Source organism: Papio anubis, chromosome 4 (assembly GCF_008728515.1).
Source record: "Papio anubis isolate 15944 chromosome 4, Panubis1.0, whole genome shotgun sequence".
Taxonomy (NCBI): Eukaryota; Metazoa; Chordata; class Mammalia; order Primates; family Cercopithecidae; genus Papio; species Papio anubis.
The window spans coordinates 19,560,451-19,581,668 of NC_044979.1; the positions used below are offsets into that span (position 1 = coordinate 19,560,451).

Genomic DNA, 21,218 nt, shown 5'->3' on the forward strand with positions numbered 1-21,218 from the left:
GTAGATTATTCTAGAGGCTTCTGCCCCTTCCTCTGTCACTCACAGGATCCTGAAATACTGTCAACCAGTTAATTAATCTCTCTCTGGTTAGTATTCCTTAACTTTCAGAGGGACTTACGCTGGGAAGTATTGTGGCGAGTGGTGGGGAGAAGCCAGCCTGTGAGAGGAGAGGAGGCTTGTGTGAACTACTTTCTCTGATCATCAAGATTTTGGTGGCCGGGTGCGGTGGCTCATGCCTGTAATCCCAGCACTTTGGGAGGCCGAGGCAGGTGGATCACCTCAGGTCAGGAGTTTGAGACTAGCCCGACCAACATGGAGAAACCCTGTCTCTACTAAAAATACAAAATTAGCCAGGAATGGTGGTGCATGCCTATAATCCCAGCTACTTAGGAGGCTGAGGCAGGAGAATCACTTGAACCCGGGAGGCGGAGGTTGCTGTGAGCTGAGATCGTGCCTTTGCACTCCGGCCTGAGCAACAAGACTGGAACTCTGTCTCAAAAAAAAAAAAAAAAAAAAAAAGATTTTGGCAGTAACGCCACCACCTCCGGCCATCTACTCTCCTTTTTCTCAGTCCTGATGTGGACCCAGGGCGATGTTTCTCAAACTTTGCTACGTGTTAGGATCACTTAGGGAACCTTTAAAAAATATGGATGCCTGACTCCTATATTCTGATTTAATTATGGTTTGAATTGGAACTTTGGGATTTTTTTTTTAAGTTCCTAGATGGTTTTTAATGGGCAACAAAGCTTGTGAACCATGAACTTAGGGGACTAGAGAAGTCAAGACTGGAGAGACTGTCCATAATAACAGAAAGATTATTATTTTGGTGGCACCCGCGCTGTTTGTCTCACTCTTGGTACAATCGTCGGATATGTGCAGATTCTTGGCCTCCTGCCTCCCCCATCCTCAGCAGGCCCGGCCTCCTCTGCTGCCCAGTCTTGCAAGGCCCTCGGTGCTTTCCTCCCCCTCGGTGCAGGCTGGAGCTTGCCGTGGCTTCAGCCTTAGGATCACCATTTTCTGCAGTGAGCTAGGGCTCTCTTTGTGCCTGGTGTGTTCTGGGTAATACAGTTGTGGTTAAAGCAAGCTCATTTTTTTTCGGCTCCACCCTCTGTCTCTCCCCACATCCTTTCTTACCCTGCTCATGTGATCTCGTACGGTCTATTCTGTTTCTCCTCCATCTTACTAGGGGGTTTAGAGGCAGTGAACCATCCCTACCCTCTAATAACATGGCTATTTAATCTTGAATATCAGAAGTACAAACATGGGGAATAGGAATCTCGTGGCTTTAAAATAGTATTTCGTTAGGGTTGGTTTTGACTGATGACATTTTATTCTTTAGCTCAATGTTCTCTAGATTTTATCTTTCACACGTCCTGGTTCCTTTTTCACCTGGCTTATATCATGGTGAGTGATTTCCTGTTTTCTATACAAATCAGCGGTCTTTTTGTTTTTGTCAACCCTATTGGGTGTTGGGGAGCAGAGGGGATGAAGGAGAGAAGGGAAAGGGAAGGAGTACTTCGACATAAATTACTGTCAAAAAAAAAAAAAGACTCGGGTTACTGTCTCTTTTTGGTCTGTTGAGTCAGAGCTAGCCCTGTGTTTACCGATGTGTGAAGTGCAAGAACTCAGAGGTGAACGTCCGGTTCAGGAATCTAACCCAGAATTGAATGTGACAAGCATATCCAGTGATACTCAGCTCTGACTGCACACTAGAGTCACCTGGGCTCCCACCCCAGTCAAATGAAGCCAGTCTCCAGGGCGGGGCCTAGGTTTGGGTATTTTCAACACTGCTCAGTTGATTATTATGTGTAGCCAGGAATGAGAATCACTGTGCAGGCTAGTTGTTTAGGCTGCACCCGTGGTGAGAGAGAGCACTTATTGCCTGGGCTAAAATAACATTTTGTTCTGTGGCTGGAAGAGAAAAGTGAAAAGGTCATTTGTTTTTAGGCTTTTGGCTTGAGTTCCTTAAAGAGAGACAATTCTGCGTCTTTCAAGGATGTCTTTGCTCTTTTTTTTTTTTTTTTTTTTTTTTTAAGTTATCACCTCCTACCGCAACTTGTCCCGTTTGTTTGAGGGTTATCTGCTCCAAATGTGGGTAGCATTCTGCAAACGCTTGTTTTGTCCTGGGAAATTCATAATAATTTGTAGGAGAGCTCTTTTTGTCCTGGCGAGAGGGGAGTTCCCACAGCTTCTAACCAACCTTCTGTAGGACCTGTTGTCTTTTTTGGGGAGGTGACCCTGAGCTGCCTATACTCCAAGTATGTTCATAAAACCAGATTGTTAGACATGCAAATTCTTGACCTCCACCCTTAGATTTACTGATTCACAGACTCCAGGGCGGGGGCCCAGGAATCTAACGGACCACTTGTCTAGGTGATGCTGATGCATGCTAAAAGATTGAGAATCACCCTGGGATGTCTGGGATGGGGCCTGAGAATCTGCATTTCTGACAACCTCCCAAGTGATGCTGATGATGCTGGCCTAGGGACCAAACTTTCAGCATCGCTAGCTTAGCAAACCCCAAAGGGCCACGGGACACTTTCACACTATTTCCTGGCCGAAGCCCACTAGCCAATATTAGGCACCTGGAGCTCGGACAGAGTGATCAGAAGAAAGTCGGAAGGAAGGTTCTGCCACCTGAAACCTACACATGACCCCCTTCACGCTCTGATCGTGGCCCACGCCGCTGAGCTTGTCTGTACAACATTAATTTTCACTCGCGTCTGTGTAAAGAGACCACCAAACAGGCTTTGTGTGAGCAACAAGGCTTTTTATTTCACCTGGGTGCAGACGCGCTGAGTCTGAAAAGAGAGTCAGCGAAGGGAGATAGGGGTGGGGCTGTTTTGTAGGATTTGGGTAGGTAGTGGAAAATTACAAAGGCGGGCAGGGGCGGGGGACACAAGGTGCTCAGTGGGGGAGCTTTTGAGCTAGGATGAACCAGGAGAAGGAATTTCACAAGGTAATATCATCAGTTAAGGCAGAAACAGGCCGTTTTCACTTCTTTTGTGATTCTTCAGTTACTTCAGGCCATCTGGATGTGTACGTGCAGGTCACAGGGGATATGATGGCTTAGCTTGGGCTCAGAGGCCTGACACTAATCACAACAAATAGTGCCTATCACATACTGTGTTCCTACCACACCCTTTATGTGATTTATGTCCACGATCTCTGCTTGCACCCTGCTTAAATAATAGTGTGGGAACAGTGGCTTAAATCATTCTGGATGCCGATTTAAATTTTTTTTGGTTTGAAAAGGTTTCAGATCTGTTTTTGTTCATTTTCCCAGCTTAGGTTTTTGCTTGTGTTTTGGGATACCTGTTCATTACTGGATCTTCCTCTTATCTCAGTCACCTTTGATTTCTCATTTTATCAGGCATATTCCCAAAGTAGGATTATCGTGACTACTAAATTAAATAACAGAGGTGAAGTTCCTGCCACTTAGTAAATGCGTAATAAATGTTAATTTCTGTGCTTAACCCAGATAGAAGGGAAGTGTAAACTGCCCCACCTTCGTGGCTGAGCGAGTGTTGTACCTGAGTGAGTCAGAGAGAAACGCCACACTTTGAGATGAATTTAAGAGTCCTTTATTAGCCGGCAACCGAGAGACGGCTAACGCTCGAAACTCTCTCGGCCCCGAGAAGGGCTTGATTTTCCTTTATGCCTTAGTTTAGAGAGGGGAGGGGGAGCTTAATTGCAGCAATTCTACAGAAGTAAAAACATGCAAAAAAATTAAAAAGACAAATAGTTACAGGGAAACAAACAGTTCCAAGTGCAGGGGCTGTACATCTATCATAAGGCGATAGATGTGGGGGCTCTGCCACACACAAACTCAGGGCTTTACGGTCTTACCTCATGAGCAAAATCCTGGAAACTTGGGACATTGCTTGCTTCAGTACCTTATTAGTGAATTGGACTCTTTGATATGTTGAGAGTCAGCTTACACAAGTTAACTCCTTGAGGAAGGGGGTGGGTAAGGAGTCCTTGATGTCTTGTAAATGAAGGAGCCAAATGGAGTTTGTCCGGTTTTGTCAGCTAAGGGAGAGCCTATTCATGTGGAAACAAGGCTAGGTGATTAAGGGAGAGTCTAAAAACAAGGTTAGGTATTACATGATCAATATCCTGAAATTAGGGCAAAGAAAAAGCCCCTAAGAAGCCGCTGGGGAGAAGTCTAGGGAATGTGGGAAAACGAAGCAGAGTTTGCCAGGGAAGGGGCTGCAGGTCAGACCCAGTCGAGACAGAGATGTTGCAGGTCGAGACTGGGTTCAGGGTGAGAATCACAGAATCTAGAGGAATAAGAAGCTTGCCTGAGGATGGAGATGAAAAATGAAAAAGAATGGCCGGGCGCGGTGGCTCAAGCCTGTAATCCTAGCACTTTGGGAGGCCGAGACGGGCGGATCACGAGGTCAGAAGATCGAGACCATCCTGGCTAACACGGTGAAACCCCGTCTCTACTAAAAAATACAAAAAACTAGCCGGGCAAGGTGGCGGGCGCCTGTAGTCCCAGCTACTCGGGAGGCTGAGGCAGGAGAATGGCGTAGACCCGGGAGGCGGAGCTTGCAGTGAGCTGAGATCCGGCCACTGCACTCCAGCCCGGGCGACAGAGCCAGACTCCGTCTCAAAAAAAAAAAGAAAAAGAAAACCAGGCCCCCAGGTGGGCAGCGCCAGGGACCCCAGCCAGTGCAGCATGGGCTAGCTTTGACTTTTCTTTCAGACAGGAGCACCTTGGGTAGCTTTGGAAAAGCCTGGACACTTGGGGTTCCAGGCAGAGGGCTCCCTATTAGGCTGCCTGGCTTCCTTTAGTTATTTAGAGGAAGTGCTGACTTCAGGGACCTTGGAAGTGCCACACTCCTCATCTAGCACAGGACAGGAAAAATTCTGCATCTCGCCGTGATCTGCACAGGTGCCGTAGGCTTGGCTCTAAGTTTAGGACATCTGGGCTGGAGCTAAAGGGGAAGCAAAGATTCTTAATTCCTTCTGACTAACAAGTTGCTAAATACATCAGAGCCAGAGGGCAGAACCTGTCTAGTGGTGGGAAGTTTCAGTGAGGTCATTTTCAGCTCAATATCAAGAAGAATATTAGGGTGGCATGGTGGCTCACGTCTATATCCCAGCACCTAGGCCTAGGTGAGAGGATCGCTTGAGCCCAGGAGTTCAAGGCTGCAGTGAGCCATGATTGTGCCACTGCACTCCAGCCTGGACAACAGAGTAAGACCCTGTCTCAAAAAAAAAGAAAAGAAAAAGAAAACGTTAATGGTAATGGCTAATGGACATCAGCACAATGAGGTAAGATCCTTGTGAGATAAAGAGGCTCACGCTCATCTGGTCAATCCACCATAGAAAGGATTTCTGCTTTGAGGTGGAGGCTGGAGGGGATTACCTTTCTTTTTTTATTTTTTTGAGACACAGTCTCCCTCTCTCGCCCAGGCTGGAGTGCAGTGGTGCGATCTGGGCTCACTGCAAGCTCTGCCTTCCGGGTTCACGCCATTCTCCTGCCTCAGCCTCCTGAGTAGCTGGGACTACAGCTATTTTTAGTAGAGATGGGGTTTCACCTTGTTAGCCAGGACGGTCTCGATCTCCTGACCTCGTGGTCCGCTCACCTCGACCTCCCAAAGTGGATTACAGGCGTAAGCCACCGCGCCTGGCTGGCTGGAGGGGATTATCTTTCAAAGGCCCTTCTTGCTGTGGGAGTCCTTCCTCCGGGATTGATAAAGTGGAGTCTTAGCCCAGCTGCTGAGGGTTCTGGGTAGGGGCTGGCGGGGACTGGTTATCTGAAACCACAGTGCGGGACCAAAAAGCAGAGGTCGACCTTATCAAGGAGTGCCAGGAAGCCAGGGTCACCGGGTGGAGAAAGCAAGGAGAGGGCCTGCCTGGGAGAATGGCAAGGATAGAGGCTGTCACTAGAGCCTGAGTGACTGGCCTTGACTTCTCCAGGAGGCAAGGTACGTGGAGGGCTGGCCGGGTTTCAAGGGCTCCGCTCCTGGTTGACAGAGTCCTTGGTTCTCTATTTTTTTCATATGAGGTTACACTGTGAGATCTGAAGGCAACCTGGAGAGTTGCAGAACGATTTACACACAAACAATAGCATTGAATAAGTGACTTTTAAAGATTAATTCTTAGAGAATAACTTTTACCTAGATGTTTACATTTTCAAAAAATCATCAATTTCAATAAGATCATTTTGCATTTCTATTTACCAGTGACAATTAAAAAATAATAGTGCAACAGATGATATTCAATATTTTGGAAATGAAGGAGAACTATTAAAAGAAAAACTTAAATTCACAATAGGAAAAAACAGAATAAATGGAGAGATATTTTCTGTTCCAGAATCAGAAGATTTAATGAAGTTAACATGCTATACTTAATATCCAATCTAATTTATGGAGTTAATAGAAATTACATTCCCAATGTACTGTTTTATGGAAATTGAGATAATTTATTCCCTAATAAAATTTTTATAATGAAAATAATAAGCTGGGTGTGATGGCTCACATGTGTAATCCCAGTGCTTTGGGAGGCCAAGGATGGAGGATCAAAGAAAAGAAAAGAATAGTTAAGCACACTAAAGAGTTTTTTGAAAAGGTGTAAGCCAATGATATGAAAAATTACTGTTAATATTTAAAGTATATTTAAAATGTTAACAAAGGGCCAGGCGTGGTGGCTCATACCTGTAATCCCAGCACTTTAGGAGGCTGAAGCAGATGGATCACCTGAGGTCAGGAGTTCGAGACCAGCCTGGCCAACATGGTGAAACCCCGTCTCTACTAAAAATACAAAAGTTAGCCGGGCGTGGTGGTGGGGCCTGTAATCCCAGCTACTCGGGAGACTGAGGCAGGAGAATTGCTTGAACCCGGGAGGTGGAGGTTGCAGTGAGCTGACATGCTGACATCTTGCCATTACACTCCAGCCCTGGCAGTGAGAGCAAAACTACATCAAAAAAAAAAAAAAGTTAACAAAGGACATTTACATTTTATGATATTGATATGCTATGGGCCGGGTATGGTAGCTCACGCCTGTAATCCCGGCACTTTGGGAGGCCTAGGCAAGTGGATCACTTCAGGTTGGGAGTTCCAGACTGGCCAACATGGTGAAACCCCCTCTCTACTAAAAATACAAAAATTAACCAGGGGTGGTGGCACGTGCCTATAATCCCAGCTACTCAGGAGGCCAAGACATGAGCATTGCCTGAACCCAGGAAGCGGAGGTTGCAGTGAGCCAAGAGAACGTCACTGCCTCTCAGCCTGGGCACAGAGCGAGACCCTGTGTCAAAAAAAAAAAAAAATTAATATGATATGATAAATTGTATGATACAGGATTCAAAGCAGAACAGTAGATTGATTAAAAACACAATAGGGATTACAATTGTTCTTTGTAAATTTTTTATTTCTTTTAATTATTTATTTATTTTTTAGAGACTGAGCCTTGTTCTGTCACCCAGGCTGGGGTGCAGTGGCACAGTCATAGCTCACTGCAGCCTCAAACTCCCAGTCTCGGTGACCCTCCCGCCTCAGCCTCCCATGTAGCTAGAACTACAGGTATGCACCATCATGCTATGCTAACTTTTAAAATTTTTTGTAGAGGCATGGGTCTTACTTTTTTTGCTCTGACTGGTCTCAAACTCCTGACCTTAAGTGGTCTTCCTGCCTTGGCCTCCCAAAGTGATGGGATTACACACATGAGCCACCATGCACAGCCCCAGTGGTTCTAAACTTGATAAAAGGTTAATTAAAAAAAAGTCTAGGATAACAAAATAAGAAAGGAATCATATTTAATAGACGTAATTGAGAAAAGTTGATATAAAACACTTATGTCCTCTGATGTCATTTATTATAACAGTCTCCAGATGTTTTATTTTTATTTCATTTTATTTTTTATTGTATTTTATTTTTTCTGAGACGGAGCCTCGCTCTGTCACCCAGGCTGCGTGCAGTGGCACAATCTCGGCTCACTGCAAGCTCCGCCTTCCGGGTTCACGCCATTCTCCTGCCTCAGCCTCCCGAGTAGCTGGGATTACAGGCCCCCGCTACCATGCCCATCTAATTTTTTGTATTTTTAGTAGAGATGGGGCTTCACTGTGTTAGCCAGGATGGTCTGGATCTCCTGACCTCATGATCCGCCCACCTCGGCCTCCCAAAGCGCTGGGATTACAGGCGTGAGCCGTCGCGCCCAGCCTAATAATCTCCAGATGTTTTAAAGAATTAACATTGAAAGTATCTCTTTTAAAAGTTAAACTAATTAGTATATATGTAATAGTTATCCAGCTGTGGTGGGTGAATTAATTTTGCTAGTATTAAAGCAGTAGGCTAGGGCTGGGTGCAGTGGCTCATGCCTGCAATCCTAACATTTTGGGGGGCTGAGGCGAGCGGATCACTTGAGGTCAGGAGTTCAAGACCAGCCTGACCAACATGGTGAACTCACATCTCTACTAAAAATACAACATTAGCTGGGCATGGTGACGCATGCATGCCTGTAATCCCAGCTGCTTGGGAGGCTAAGGCAGGAGAATCGCTTGAACCTGGGAGATGGAGGTGACAATGAGCTGAGATTGTGCCGCTGCACTCCAGCCTGGTCAACAAAAGCAAAACTCTGTCTCAAAAAAAAAAAAAAAAAAAAAAAAAGTCTTTGATATGAATTACTTGTGTTTCCTATCTATTGAAGTAGCATAATGACAAAATCCAATGCGAATGTGCTTGTATGGGAAATAGGCACACTCCTAGATTGCTGTTGTGTTTTCTGGACAACAGTAGATCAAAATGAAACACAAGCTGCCAAGAAAATTACTGTTTTCTTTAAGGCCATATGCCCAAAGGAATACCTCTCAGGAAAATAATGTATAAGAAGAAAAGTTATTTGTATAAAAATAATGCTAGCCACATTTTACTAGCGAAAATCTGGGCATTACCCAACTACCTGACAACTTGGTAATTGTGGTGAAAACTAGAAAATATTAATATGTGATCATATTAATAACTACTAAGGCCATAAACCTAAGGATTTTGACGCTATCATCCATAGAATATTTAAGTTAAAAGGTGGAATGATAGCCAGGTAAGGTGGCGGGCACCTGTAATCCAGCTACTTGGGAGGCTGGAGCAGGAGAATCGCTTGAACCCGGGAGGCGGAGGTTGCAGTGAGCTGAGATCGTGCCATTGCACTCCAGCCTGGGTGACAAGAGTGAGACTCTGTCTCAAAAAAAAAAAAAAAAAAAAGGTGGAATGAGGCTTGGCATGCCTGTAGTCCCAGCACATTGGGAGGCTGATGTGGTTGGATCACTTGAACCCAGGAGTTTGAGACCAGACTGGGCAACATAGCAAAACCCTGTCTCCACAAAAAATTTAAAAATTAGCTGGGTGTGGTGGCTCATGCCATAGTCCTAGCTACTTGGGAGGCTGAGGTGGGAGGATCACCTGAGCTTGGGGAGGTTAAGGCTGCAGTGAGCCTGATCACACCACTGCTCCCCAACCTGGGGGGAGAGAGTGAGACCTTGTCTCCTCAAAAAGAAAAACATGTGGAATGAGTTTGTTGTATGGACATTGATAACTGTCAAATTATGTTTGCCTAATAAGAGCAAAAGTGCTACTAATGTTTCTCAGTGATCTCAATCAGTGCTTCTCAGACTCTAATGTGATTAAACCAAGTGCTCCATCATGCGTCCATCTATAGCTTCCATATAGGAAAGTTTATATTATACAACAATTCCATGATCATGGAAAGTTCTACTGACATTGTTGAACTAAATCATTAAAGTCTCAAGGTGAAGGGATGTTACATCTTTTTCTGTAGAGTTTTTTGAAACATGCAATTAAGAGCTTGTTCCATTCCTTTGTAGTCACAAATAAGTATGTACATTGGTATATAAGACATACAAGAGATACAGCAATGAGCAATGTTATATAATGAAAAGATTAGATAAATGGAATTCTTTTGTCCCATTGATTTTTACTGCAGTCCTGGATGTGTTTTCATAATTTGTTCTCTCTTTCTTGATAGGCAATCATTTTTAATAGATCTGTTTTAGTTTCTTTGCCAATCTTTTCCTCTTCTGACCTTTCTGAGCTATACACAAATTATAACTTAATGACTTAATGTATACTAGAGGAAATGCTGTTTAAAGAAGTATTGCAATAATTTAAACTCAGATATATGTATGTATTTGAAGAAGATACACCATACTCCCATCTACCTGTTTCATGAATTTATTTTACTAAAAGTGTATTTTTGGTCGAGTGCAGTGGCTCATACCTGTAATCCCAGCACTTGGGGAGGCTGAGGTGGGCAGATCACCTGAGGTCAGGGGTTCGAGACCAGCCTGGCCAACATGGTGAAACCCCATCTCTACTAAAAATACAAAAAATTAGCCGGGTGTGGTGGTGCATGGCTGTGGTTCTAGCTACTCGGGAGGCTGAGTCAGGAGAGTCGCTTGAACCCAGGAGGTGGAGATTCTAGTGAGCCGAGATTGCACCACTGCACTCCAGCCTGGGCGAGAAGTGCGAAACTTTGTCTCAAACAACAACAACAACAACAACAAAACAGTAAAAAAAAAATAATGAAGTGTATTCTTTAAGCAGAACCAACCAGTTTCTGTTATCAAAGGATATGGGCATGGGTCTTTGCTGACTGAAAGTTTTATGGCTGATTTCTGTTTCTTTGCATCTGTGGAGTAGAAATACTGACCATTGTCGTGTTTTCTTCCAGGAACTTATGCAAATATTCTCATGAGGTTCTCTCGGAAGAGAACTTCAGAGTCCTGAAAAAACACGAACTCTCTGGACTTAACAAAGAGGAATTAGCAGTGCTCCTCCTCCAAAGTGATCCTTTTTTTATGCCTGAGGTAAGTTGTGATTCCTCAGTTTAAGGAGGGAGAATATTGCTGGCAGTATTGTGTCACAGATATTTTGGAGCAGGAGCAGAGAAAATTCAAAATTAACGCCAGGGTTCTGCAGGTGGCAGTCGAGGCTGTTGCTGAGTGACCTAAGAGATCCCAGAAATTTCTCTCCTATTTGAGGTTTTAAAAGAATGTGAGTCTGGAATACCTCTTCCACTGGGCTGCAAGGGAACCCTGTGTGAGTAAGTATGAGCTGAAGATCTGATAGTAGTCAGACTACTTGATGCTTTAAATCAAGGTGGCTTCTTGGAGGAGATGGACTTTGGAGTGAGGTTGGGAAGATGGCAGGGAAGATGAGGGTAGGCTAAGCTGTTGTAACAGATATCCCCTCAAAACGCAGTGATTCAAATAAAATGTAATTTAGTTTCTCTATCACTTGATAATCTATGTCAGGAGTCAGCAATCTATAACTCAGAGGCCAAAGCTGGCCTGCCACCTTTTTTTTTTTTTTTTTTTTTTGAGACAGAGTCTTGCTCTGTCACCCAGGCTGGACTGCAGTGGCGTGATCTCAGCTCACTGCAACCTCTGCCTCCCAGGTTTAAGCAATTCTCCTGCCTCAGCCTCCCAAGTAGCAGGGATTACAGGTGCCCACCACCATGCCCAGCTAATTTTTATATTTTAATAGAGATGGGGTTTCACCACGTTGGCCAGGCTGACCTCGAACTCCTGCCCTCAAGTGATCTACACACCTTAGCCTCCCAAAGTTCTGGGATTACAGGTGTGAGCCACTGCACCCAGCCTGTTTTTATAAACAAAGTTTTATTGGAACACAACCGTACCTATTCGTTTAAGACTGCTTTCACCCTGCAAGGGTGAGTTGAGTAGTTGCAGCAGAAACAGAATGGCCTACAAAGCCTAAAATATTTACTATCCGATCCTGTATGGAAAAGGTTTGCCAACTCTTGGTTTTTCCTGGATGTGGATGGGGGTAGCCTGAGTTGTCAGGCAGCTAGACTTAATGATGTTATCAAGGGACTCAGGTCAGTAGGTCAGCTCTGTTATCTTCAAAAATGTGGCTTCCATCTCTGTGTACAGTGAGTCTGTACTCACTGTCACCATTTTCTAGCCAGTGGAAATGTAGAGAGGAAGTAAATGGAAGGCAAGCAGTTTCCTTTTTTAAAAGATGTGACATGGACATTGTTTATGGCACATCTGCTCAATCATATTGGCCAGAGATTATTACATGTCACACTTAGCTGAAAGGGAGTCTGGGAAATGTAGTTTCTGTCTGGGTAACCATGTGTCTACCTAAAACTTGGGAGTTTCTTTTACTATTAACAGTTTCTTCCACTCAGGAATATAGACTTAAGGATCAGAGAATACTGTTTAAAGACTGGTTTCTGGTCCAATAAAATCCATGAATAGAGAAGTTAGCCTCACAGTTAAAGAGAGGCACAGAAACATAATGGGTGAGTGGAAGGGATGGAGAAAATGTAAAATTGAAATTCATTTGCACTTTTTTTTTTTTTTTTGAGACAGGATCTTGTTCTGTCACCTGGGCTGGAGTGCAGTAGCATGATCAGGGCTCACTGCAGCCTTGACCTCCTGAGCTCAAGTTATTCTCCTGCCTCAGTCCCCCAAGTATCTGGGACTACAGGCATGCACCACCATAACTGGCTAATTTTTTTTTTTTTAATTTTAGTAGGGACAGGGTCTCACTATGTTGCCCAGGCTGGTCTTGAACTCCTGAGCTCAAGTGATCCTCCTGCCTCAGCCTCTCAAAGTACTAAGATTACAGGCGTGAGCCACTGCACCAAGCTCAGATGCACTTTTATATACAGTGAGATAGCTGTTGGGGACTTCTGGAGGCTTAAACACTTTTTGACTCTGAGCTCAGTGTGTTTCCCTAAGAACTTAAAAAACTTATAACATGAGAAGTGATTTTGAGTTGGCCACTGAGCTCAGGAGAGATATGAGTGCAAGACACATTATAAAGACTTGTTGGGGGTTGGGGGGGAGGAAAATATACCCCATTTTCTCTCCAGCCCCATGCATTCTTCTATCTAGATACTTGGATTTGTTTCTCTGTTTCTCTCTCTCTCTGTCTCTCTCTCCCTCTTTCTCTGTCCTTCTCTCTCTCTGTCTCTCTGTCTCTCTCTCTCTCTCCCTCTTTCTCTGTCTCTCTCTGTCTCATTTCCAGGAGTCCAAGGTTTAAAGGTCTTGTCTTGGGATATCTATGGGCCTTGGCCTAGATACTAGCCCAGTTCCCCATCACTACCAGCATGGGAAAAATGCCTTATACATCAGCACTGTTAAAGCTCCTACTGACGATCAGAGACATCCCATCCTTTTCCTTTCATTGAGGGAATGACAAGATGGAGTCTTGCCATGACACTTGAGAGAAGGTATTTTGTGGTCTATCCTTAGTCTAGTGTTAACCTGGAGGCTTGGAAAGGCCATTCATCATGTCTGATCCCTGCTTCAGTTCTTCAAAAGCATCAGGTATTTTTAACATTGGGCCACACATCTATGTTGAGTCCCTGGAGAATAAGGACACTCTTCCTGTATTAGTCCATTTTCATGCTGGTATGAAGACATACCTGAGACTGGGTAATTTATAAAGAGAAAAGGTTTAATTGCTCACAGTTCTGCATGGCTGGGGAGGCCTGAGGAAACTTACAATCGTGGTGGATGGCAAAACAGGAATATCTTACATGGCGGCAAGCAAGAGAAGTGAGTGCTAAGCAAAGGGGGAAGCCCTTCATAAAACCATCACATCTTGTGAGAACTCACTATCATGAGAACAGTAGCATGGGGGTAATTGCCCCCATGATTCAATTGCCTCCCACCAGGTCCCTCCCATGAGATGTGGGGATTATGGGAACTACAATTCAAGATGAGATTTGGGTGGGGACAGAGCCAAACCATATCAGTTCCCTTCTCTAGGGAGGAGGTCGGCAGACATGAACCTAAGAGAAGGCGCTGTTGTGTTAAGGGATCCCAGAAGAGCCCACTGACCACAGTGCTGTGAGGGTCCCTCTAAGAAAATGCTCTCATCATGCTTTCATCAAATGGTGCAAAGAAGAGGTCAGCGTCACCCAAGGCTCCCTTTCCATTGTTAGAATTCAGTACCCACAATTAGAGGGTGGGGTGGGGAGGTTCTTACCTGAAGCTTATTTTTAGCTAATAATTTAATTGCCATTTTCCACTTGTGAGAGTTAAGATTCTGGACTGGGGGACTGCATTATTTCCTGAACTAGAGGTCTGAGGAGCTGGTTTCTGGAGTTAGCATGAATTAGTATTGTTGGCATAAGTTTTGCTCAAGAATGCTGGGCAAGAGAAGGCTCTAAAGGAGTGTTTTAACTTGGGGGAGTAGCATGGAATTTTTTCATAGGGCTTTAGCAGGAGGAGTCAGCCAGAGTTCAGCTAATTTCAAGAAGAGTTGGTCCAGGATGGCTCTCTAAAAATGGAGGAATTATCCCTGCAGATTTGCAGCTGTTGCTTTGGGCAATTTGGATTTTTTTTTTTTTTTTTTTTTTTTTTGAGATGGAGTCTCACTTTGCCTCCCAGGCTGGAGTGCAGTGGTGCAATCTCAGTTCACTCCGTCTCTTGGGTTCAAGCGATTCTCCTGCCTCAGCTTCCTAAGTAGCTGGGATTACAGACGTGCACCACCACACCCGGATAATTTTTTGTATTTTTGGTATAGACAGGGTTTTACCATGTTGGCCAGCCTGGTCTCAAACTCCTGACCTCAGGTGATCCTCCCACCTCAGCCTCCCAAAATGCTGGGATTACAGGTGTGAGCCACCATGCCCAGCCTGAACCACCAAACCTGACTGATTTGGATTTTATCAGAAGGGATGAGGAGGAAGAGAGGGGCTAAGTGCAAGAGGCAGTGCAGAGAAACAGCTTTGTGGTTTAGGGGGTGTGAGATGGGGACCACAGTGGAATGTTTCCAGTCACTTCATTGGTTGTTTTGCATTTGTTCAACTAATATTTAAGAGCACGTGCAAGTGTTAGTCACAGTGTTAAAATACTGGAGGTAACCAGTGGGAAGCCACACACTCATCCCTAAAAAAGTACATATTCAGGCCGGGCGCGGTAGCTCAAGCCTGTAATCCCAGCACTTTGGGAGGCCGAGACGGGTGGATCACGAGGTCAGGAGATCGAGACCATCCTGGCTAATACTGTGAAACCCCATCTCTACTAAAAAGTACAAAAAAAAGGCCGGGCGCGGTGGCTCTAGCCTGTAATCCCAGCACTTTGGGAGGCCGAGACGGGCGGATCACGAGGTCAGACATCGAGACCATCCTGGCTAACCCGGTGAAACCCCTCAGCTCTCTACTAAAAAATACAAAAACTAGCCGGGCTTAGGTGGCGCATGCCTGTAGTCCCAGCTATTCTCGGGAGGCTGAGGCAGGAGAACATGAACCCGGAGTAGCGGAGCTTGCAGAGCTGAGATCCCGCCACTGCACTCCAGCCTGGGCGACAGAGCGGCGACTCCATCTCAAAAAAAAAAAAAAAAAAAAAAAAAAAAAAAACTAGCCAGGCGAGGTGGCGGGCGCCTGTAGTCCCAGCTACTTGGAAGGCTGAGGCCGGAGAATGGCGTAAACCCGGAGGCTGAGATCCGGCCACTGCACTCCAGCCTGGGCGACAGAGCGAGACTCTGTCTCAAAAAAAAAAAAAAAACAACTACATATTCACACTTTTTCATTTTGCTTCGACTTGTGAGAACATAAAAAGATCGGGCAAACCTGACTGCCTGGTATATAAACTTGTACAATTGAAATTTGCTTATTAAAGGAAGAAATGATTTCATTTGGCCTAATGAAGGCAGGAGCATTCTTGTTTAATATCAGCGTGGGAATAGGAATGTTACCAAAACATTATCTGTGAAGTTGCTAATGGTGCTTTTTTGCTACAGTTCAAACTTTAGCGTACATCAGAGTCACCTGGAAGGTTTGTTAAAACACAGACTGTTGGGCCCCACCTCTGATGGTTCTGACTCTATGGATATAGGCAAGTGCCTGAAGATTTACATTTCTAACAAGTTTACAGGTAGTACTGATGGTGCTGGTCCAGGGACCATACTTTGAGAATTGCTGGTCTAGAGTCTAGAATCTGGATAATAGACTTGATAGCAGTTGCCTATATCTATTTGAATCCTGTTTTAGCGATTGTCCATGTGGCTAAATCATTGCTAGTGGGGGTTGAATCATGGCTTTGCCATCTAGACAGATCACAGTGAACGATACTGATCTGGTTTGCTCAGAGTCTATAGAAATGACTCATTAAAATCTCTGAAATTCAGGTTTCTTACTAATTATATTGGTTTCCTCATTTCATGGTTCAAACACTTGCATCACACTTTATATTTTGCATAACACATTTACAAATTGTGTTATTTAGTCTGCTTAACAACTTGGTTTTTGTAGACAGAACAAATCTTTTCCTCCTGTTACAGCAAAGGAAACAGAGGCTAAGAGTAGGTAAGGAGTCTCTTGAGGTCACACAACTGCTTCCAGGGCCTCAGATTTTAAAACCAGGATCCTCCAGTTCTGTATCATATGGCCTGGCCTCAGCTGCAGTATTTTCTCTGCCCTCTTTCCAGTAGGAACTACATCCCTTCAGAACTGGTCACATACATGTATGTATTTAGATGGAAATATAAAACTTATCTTCTTTAGGCAATCTTTTGAGAAATGTCATTCTGCCTAGCAGAGACTAAATTTTAGATTTCCAAACAGTTGCAGGTAAGACCCACGTGTCCTTTTCTTTTCTTTTTTTTTTTTTTTGAGACGGAGTCTCGCTCTGTCGCCCAGGCTGGAGTGCAGTGGCCGGATCTCAGCTCACTGCAAACTCCGCCTCCCGGGTTCACGCCATTCTCCTGCCTCAGCCTCCCGAGCAGCTGGAACTACAGGCGCCTGCCACCTCGCCCGGCTAGTTTTTTGTATTTTTTAGTAGAGATGGGGTTTTACCGGGTTAGCCAGGATGGTCTCGATCTCCCGACCTCGTGATCCGCCCGTCTCGGCCTCCCAAAGTGCTGGGATTACAGGCGTGAGCCACCGCGCCCGGCTCCATGTGTCCTTTTCATTGCAAAGCGAGTTGATAACCAAAGATGAGCTTTCCTATGCTGGGTTCCTTCATGATATAGGGCTGACTTTGGGTCCTGTTTGTAGCTAACCAGTTTACATTGATTCTTCCGAGGGTTTTCAAATTCATCAGTATCTTTTAGTTAGTCTGTGGGCCTCGTCTGCCCCAAGTAAATCACCAATTGAATGTGACTCATCAAAGATTGTAGAATATGCGTGTATTTTTCCTCCTTTGGTATATCTCTGTTTGCTTCAGAGATTTTTGCACACGTGAGCTTGCCTTAATTAATGTTTGGCAGATACAAGGTGTTTTGACTCTGGCTATTGTTTCTCCCTTCTGTAGATATGCAAAATTTATAAGGGAGAGGGTCGGCAGCAGATTTGTAACCAGCAGCCACCGTGTTCAAGACTCCACATCTGTGAACACTTCACCCGAGGCAACTGTCGTTTTCCCAACTGCCTCCGGTCCCATAACCTGATGGACAGAAAGGTGCTGGCCATCATGAGGGAGCACGGGCTGAACCCCGACGTGGTGCAGAATATCCAGGACATCTGCAACAGCAAGCATATGCAGAAGAATCCTCCGGGACCCAGAGGTAAAGGCCTTTTCTTTTCCAATTGTGTGAACTCTTTTTTTTTTTTTTTTTTTTGAGACAGAGTCTCTCTCTGTCACTCACACTGGAGTGCAGTGGCATGATCTCAGCTCACTGCAACCTCTGCCTCCCAGGTTCAAGTGATTCTCCTGCCTCTGCCTCCGGAGTTGCTAGGATTATGGGTGCCCACCACCACACCCAGCTAATTTTTGTATAAATTAGAGGCAAGGTTTCGCCATGTTGGCCAGGCTGGCCTTGAACTCCTGACCTCAGATGATCTCCCTGCCTCAGCCTTTCAAAGTGCTGGGATTACAGGCATCAGCCACTGCACCCGGCCAGTTGTGTGAACTTTCAAATCAGCAGAAATCGCAACAAAGAAAAACTTTGCCATAAAAACTCTACCTTGCCACGTAAAACTCTTCATTTTCCCTTCCAAACTTCATGCATATGCATACACCATTTTTACATAATTATAATGGTAGTATACATGCAATGTTTGCCATTCAATTTTTATGCTTAGCACTATTGCTGCCCCCCAGGTTTAATTTTTTTTTTTTTTTGAGACACAGTCTTGCTCTGTCACCTAGACTGGAGTGTAGTGGCACGATCTTGGCTCACTGCAACCTCTGCCTCCCGGGTTCAGGCAATTCTCCTGCCTCAGCCTCCCAAGTAGCTGGGACTACAGGTGCCTGCCACCACGCCCGGCTAATTTTTGTATTTTTAGTAGAGATGGGGTTTCACCATATTGGCCAGGCTGGTCTTGAACTCCTGACCTTGTGATCCACTTGCCTCGGCCTCCCAAAGTGCTGGGATTACAGGCATGAGCCACCGCGCCCGGCCAGCCCCCCAGGTTTAAAAAGTGTGTATCATTTTCCTAAAAACAAATTAATAAAGCTTTTTTTTTTTTGAGACGGAGTCTCTCTCTGTTGCCCAGGCTGGAGTGGCAGGATCTCAGCTCACTGAAAGCTCCACCCCCCGGGTTCATGCCATTCTCCTGCCTCAGCCTCCCGAGTAGCTGGGACTACAGGCGCCCGCCACAATGCCCAGCTAATTTTTTTGTATTTTTGGTAAAGACAGGGTTTCACCATGTTAGCCAGGATGGTCTCGATCTCCTGACCTTGTGATCCACCTAGGCCTCCCAAAGTGCTGGGATTACAGGCATGAGCCACGGCGCCCAGCATTTTTTTTTTTTGAAATACAGTCTCGCTCTGTCGCCCAGGCTGGAGTGCAATGATACGATCTTGGCTCACTGCAACCTCCATCTTCCGGGTTCACACCATTCTCCTGCCTCAGCCTCCTAAGTAGCTGGGACTACAGGCACCTGCCACCACACCCGGTTAATTTTTTTTTTTGTATTTTTAGTAGAAACGAGGTTTCACTGTGTTAGCCAGGATAATCTCCATCTCCTGACCTCATGATCCACCACCCTCAGCCTCCCAAAGTGCTAGGATTACAGGCGTGAGCCACCGCGCCCGGCCTAAAGGTTTTTTTTTAAGGAAAAGAAGCAAACATAAAATTGTTTAGATTTACCAGCTGTTAGCATTTTGTCCCAATTGCTTTAGCACTTTCTATCTATATATACATACAGCTACTCACACACACGTAGAACATTTTGGTGGTTAAAGCATTTGATATATGCAAATATCATGACATTTCACACCTGAATATATCAGCATGTATCTCCTCAGAACAAGACCATTCTCTTACATATTCACAAGACAATTAATACAGAAAATTTATTATTGATGCAAAACTATGTACAATTTAATTTATGGTCCTCAGTGCCATTTCTTTAAAAAAAAAAAAAACCCAATATTTTAAAATTTCTAAAAAAATCACAATGACTCCCATTCCCTCTTTTCCCCATCCCCTGGCAACTAACATTCTGCTTTCTGTTTGTATGAATTTGACAACCCTAGGTACCTCATATAAGTGGAGTCGTACAATATTTATCCTTTTCTGACTGGCTTATTTCACTTAGCAGGATGACCTCAGGGTTCATCCATGTTATAGCATATGTCAGAATGAATAATATTTCATTGTATGTATATAATTATATATTTTTTATTCATTCATCTGTCGATGGACATTTGGGTCATTTCCAGTTTGACTATTGTGAATAATGCTGCTGTAAATATGGTGTACAGATGCCACTTTAAGACCCCGTTTTCAGTTCTTTGGGGGTATATAATCTGAAGTAGAATTGCTGAATCACATGGTAATTCTATGTTTAAGTTTTTGAGGAATGATCATACCTTTTTTTGTAGCAGCTGTGTCATTTTCATTTCTGCCAGCAATGCACACGGGTTCACATTTCTCACATCCTCTATCATTTCGTGTTTTCTGATTTTTTTTTTTTTTAAAATAATAGCCATCCTAAGGAGTATGAAGTGCTATTATTACTTTTTTTTTTTCTTTTTTTGAGACAGTGTCTCACTCTGTCACCCAGGCTGGAGTTCAGTGGTGTGACCTCAGCTCACTGCAATGGCCGCCTCCTGGGTTCAAGTGATTCTTCTGCCTCAGTCTCCCAGGTAGCTGGGATTAGAAGTGCCTGCCACCATGCCCAGCTAATATTTGTATTTTTAGTAGAGATAGGGTTTCAACATGTTGGCCAAGCTGGTCTTGAACTCCTGATCTCAAGTGATCCACCCACCTTAGCCTCCCAAAGTGCTGGGATTCCAGGCATGAGCCACTGTGCCCAGCCAAGTGCTCCTATTTCTGAAGCATTTTCATATTATATAATGACATTCATTTTTAATGTCTTTATGAAGTGGATGTAGAAAAGGTGAATTTTATAAAGCAGATAGAATACATGATTCTAAGATTCTGTGCAAAGTAATGAACAATTAAATTTCCTTATATTTGGGAAATGGTTTATCATTTACAAGGGACTTTCACCCCAAATAAATATTTCATCATTGTTCCTCACAGTGAAACCACAAAGAAAGGCAGATATGTCATTTATTAGCCTTACTTAAGGGGGAAAAGAAACTGAGACTCAGAAATAGTAAGAAACTTCTATTGCAAGCAGTCTCAGCTCATTTTTAGAAGAATGAAGGATAATATAATGAAGAAATAAAAGGTAACATTTTCAAGACCTCACACCACTAGAAAGTAGCAGAGTGCATGTTCTGATCCCGTATCTAATGTTTTTTCTCCCACACTATGGTGGCCTCTGAACAGGGGAACGACTGGAGGGATGGGTTTTGGTGGTAGCTTCTCAATGTAAACTTACTGTGAATGAGAAAGATCTGTATATGTTTTCACTTCTAGTTAATCTCCCGAGTGAAGCCTTTTCTTGACAGGAGGAGGGTGTTTGCTTTTACTACATGACTGCTGCCCCCTGGGGTTTGGAAGAGAAAAAACGTCTCTTCTACCCCTTCTCCACACAAAAAACACAACTCACACACACACGAGCACACGTGCACACCTCACATTCACACACCACACGTGCACATGTGCCTCAAACACAGACATGCGCGTCTACCACATGTACCCCCAGCACACACACACACCCCCCACATAAACATCACATGCACGCACGCCACACACACACTCCACGCGTGCTCACAAACACACCCTACTCCTTCCTTCCTCCCTGCTTCCAGGAGGGTGTGACCTGTCAAGTTTCTAGAGGGAGGCCAGTTCCCTCCAGGCCACACTGCTTTGTCGATGTTGACTTCTGATACACTTTGGCCTTATGGAGTG

General features: G+C 44.5%; 1 protein-coding gene across 2 annotated transcripts in view; it reads left to right on the forward strand.

Moving 5' to 3' along the window:
* ZC3HAV1 (zinc finger CCCH-type containing, antiviral 1) overlaps positions 1–21,218 on the forward strand; it is a 73,673-nt gene that overhangs the window by 13,085 nt on the left and 39,370 nt on the right. For both annotated transcript variants that reach the window (XM_003896663.5, XM_021936313.2), the window contains exons 2-3: positions 10,696–10,831; positions 17,261–17,513. In XM_003896663.5, the coding sequence (XP_003896712.3) occupies positions 10,696–10,831; positions 17,261–17,513 (389 nt within the window). The remainder of the gene's footprint in view (positions 1–10,695; positions 10,832–17,260; positions 17,514–21,218) is intronic.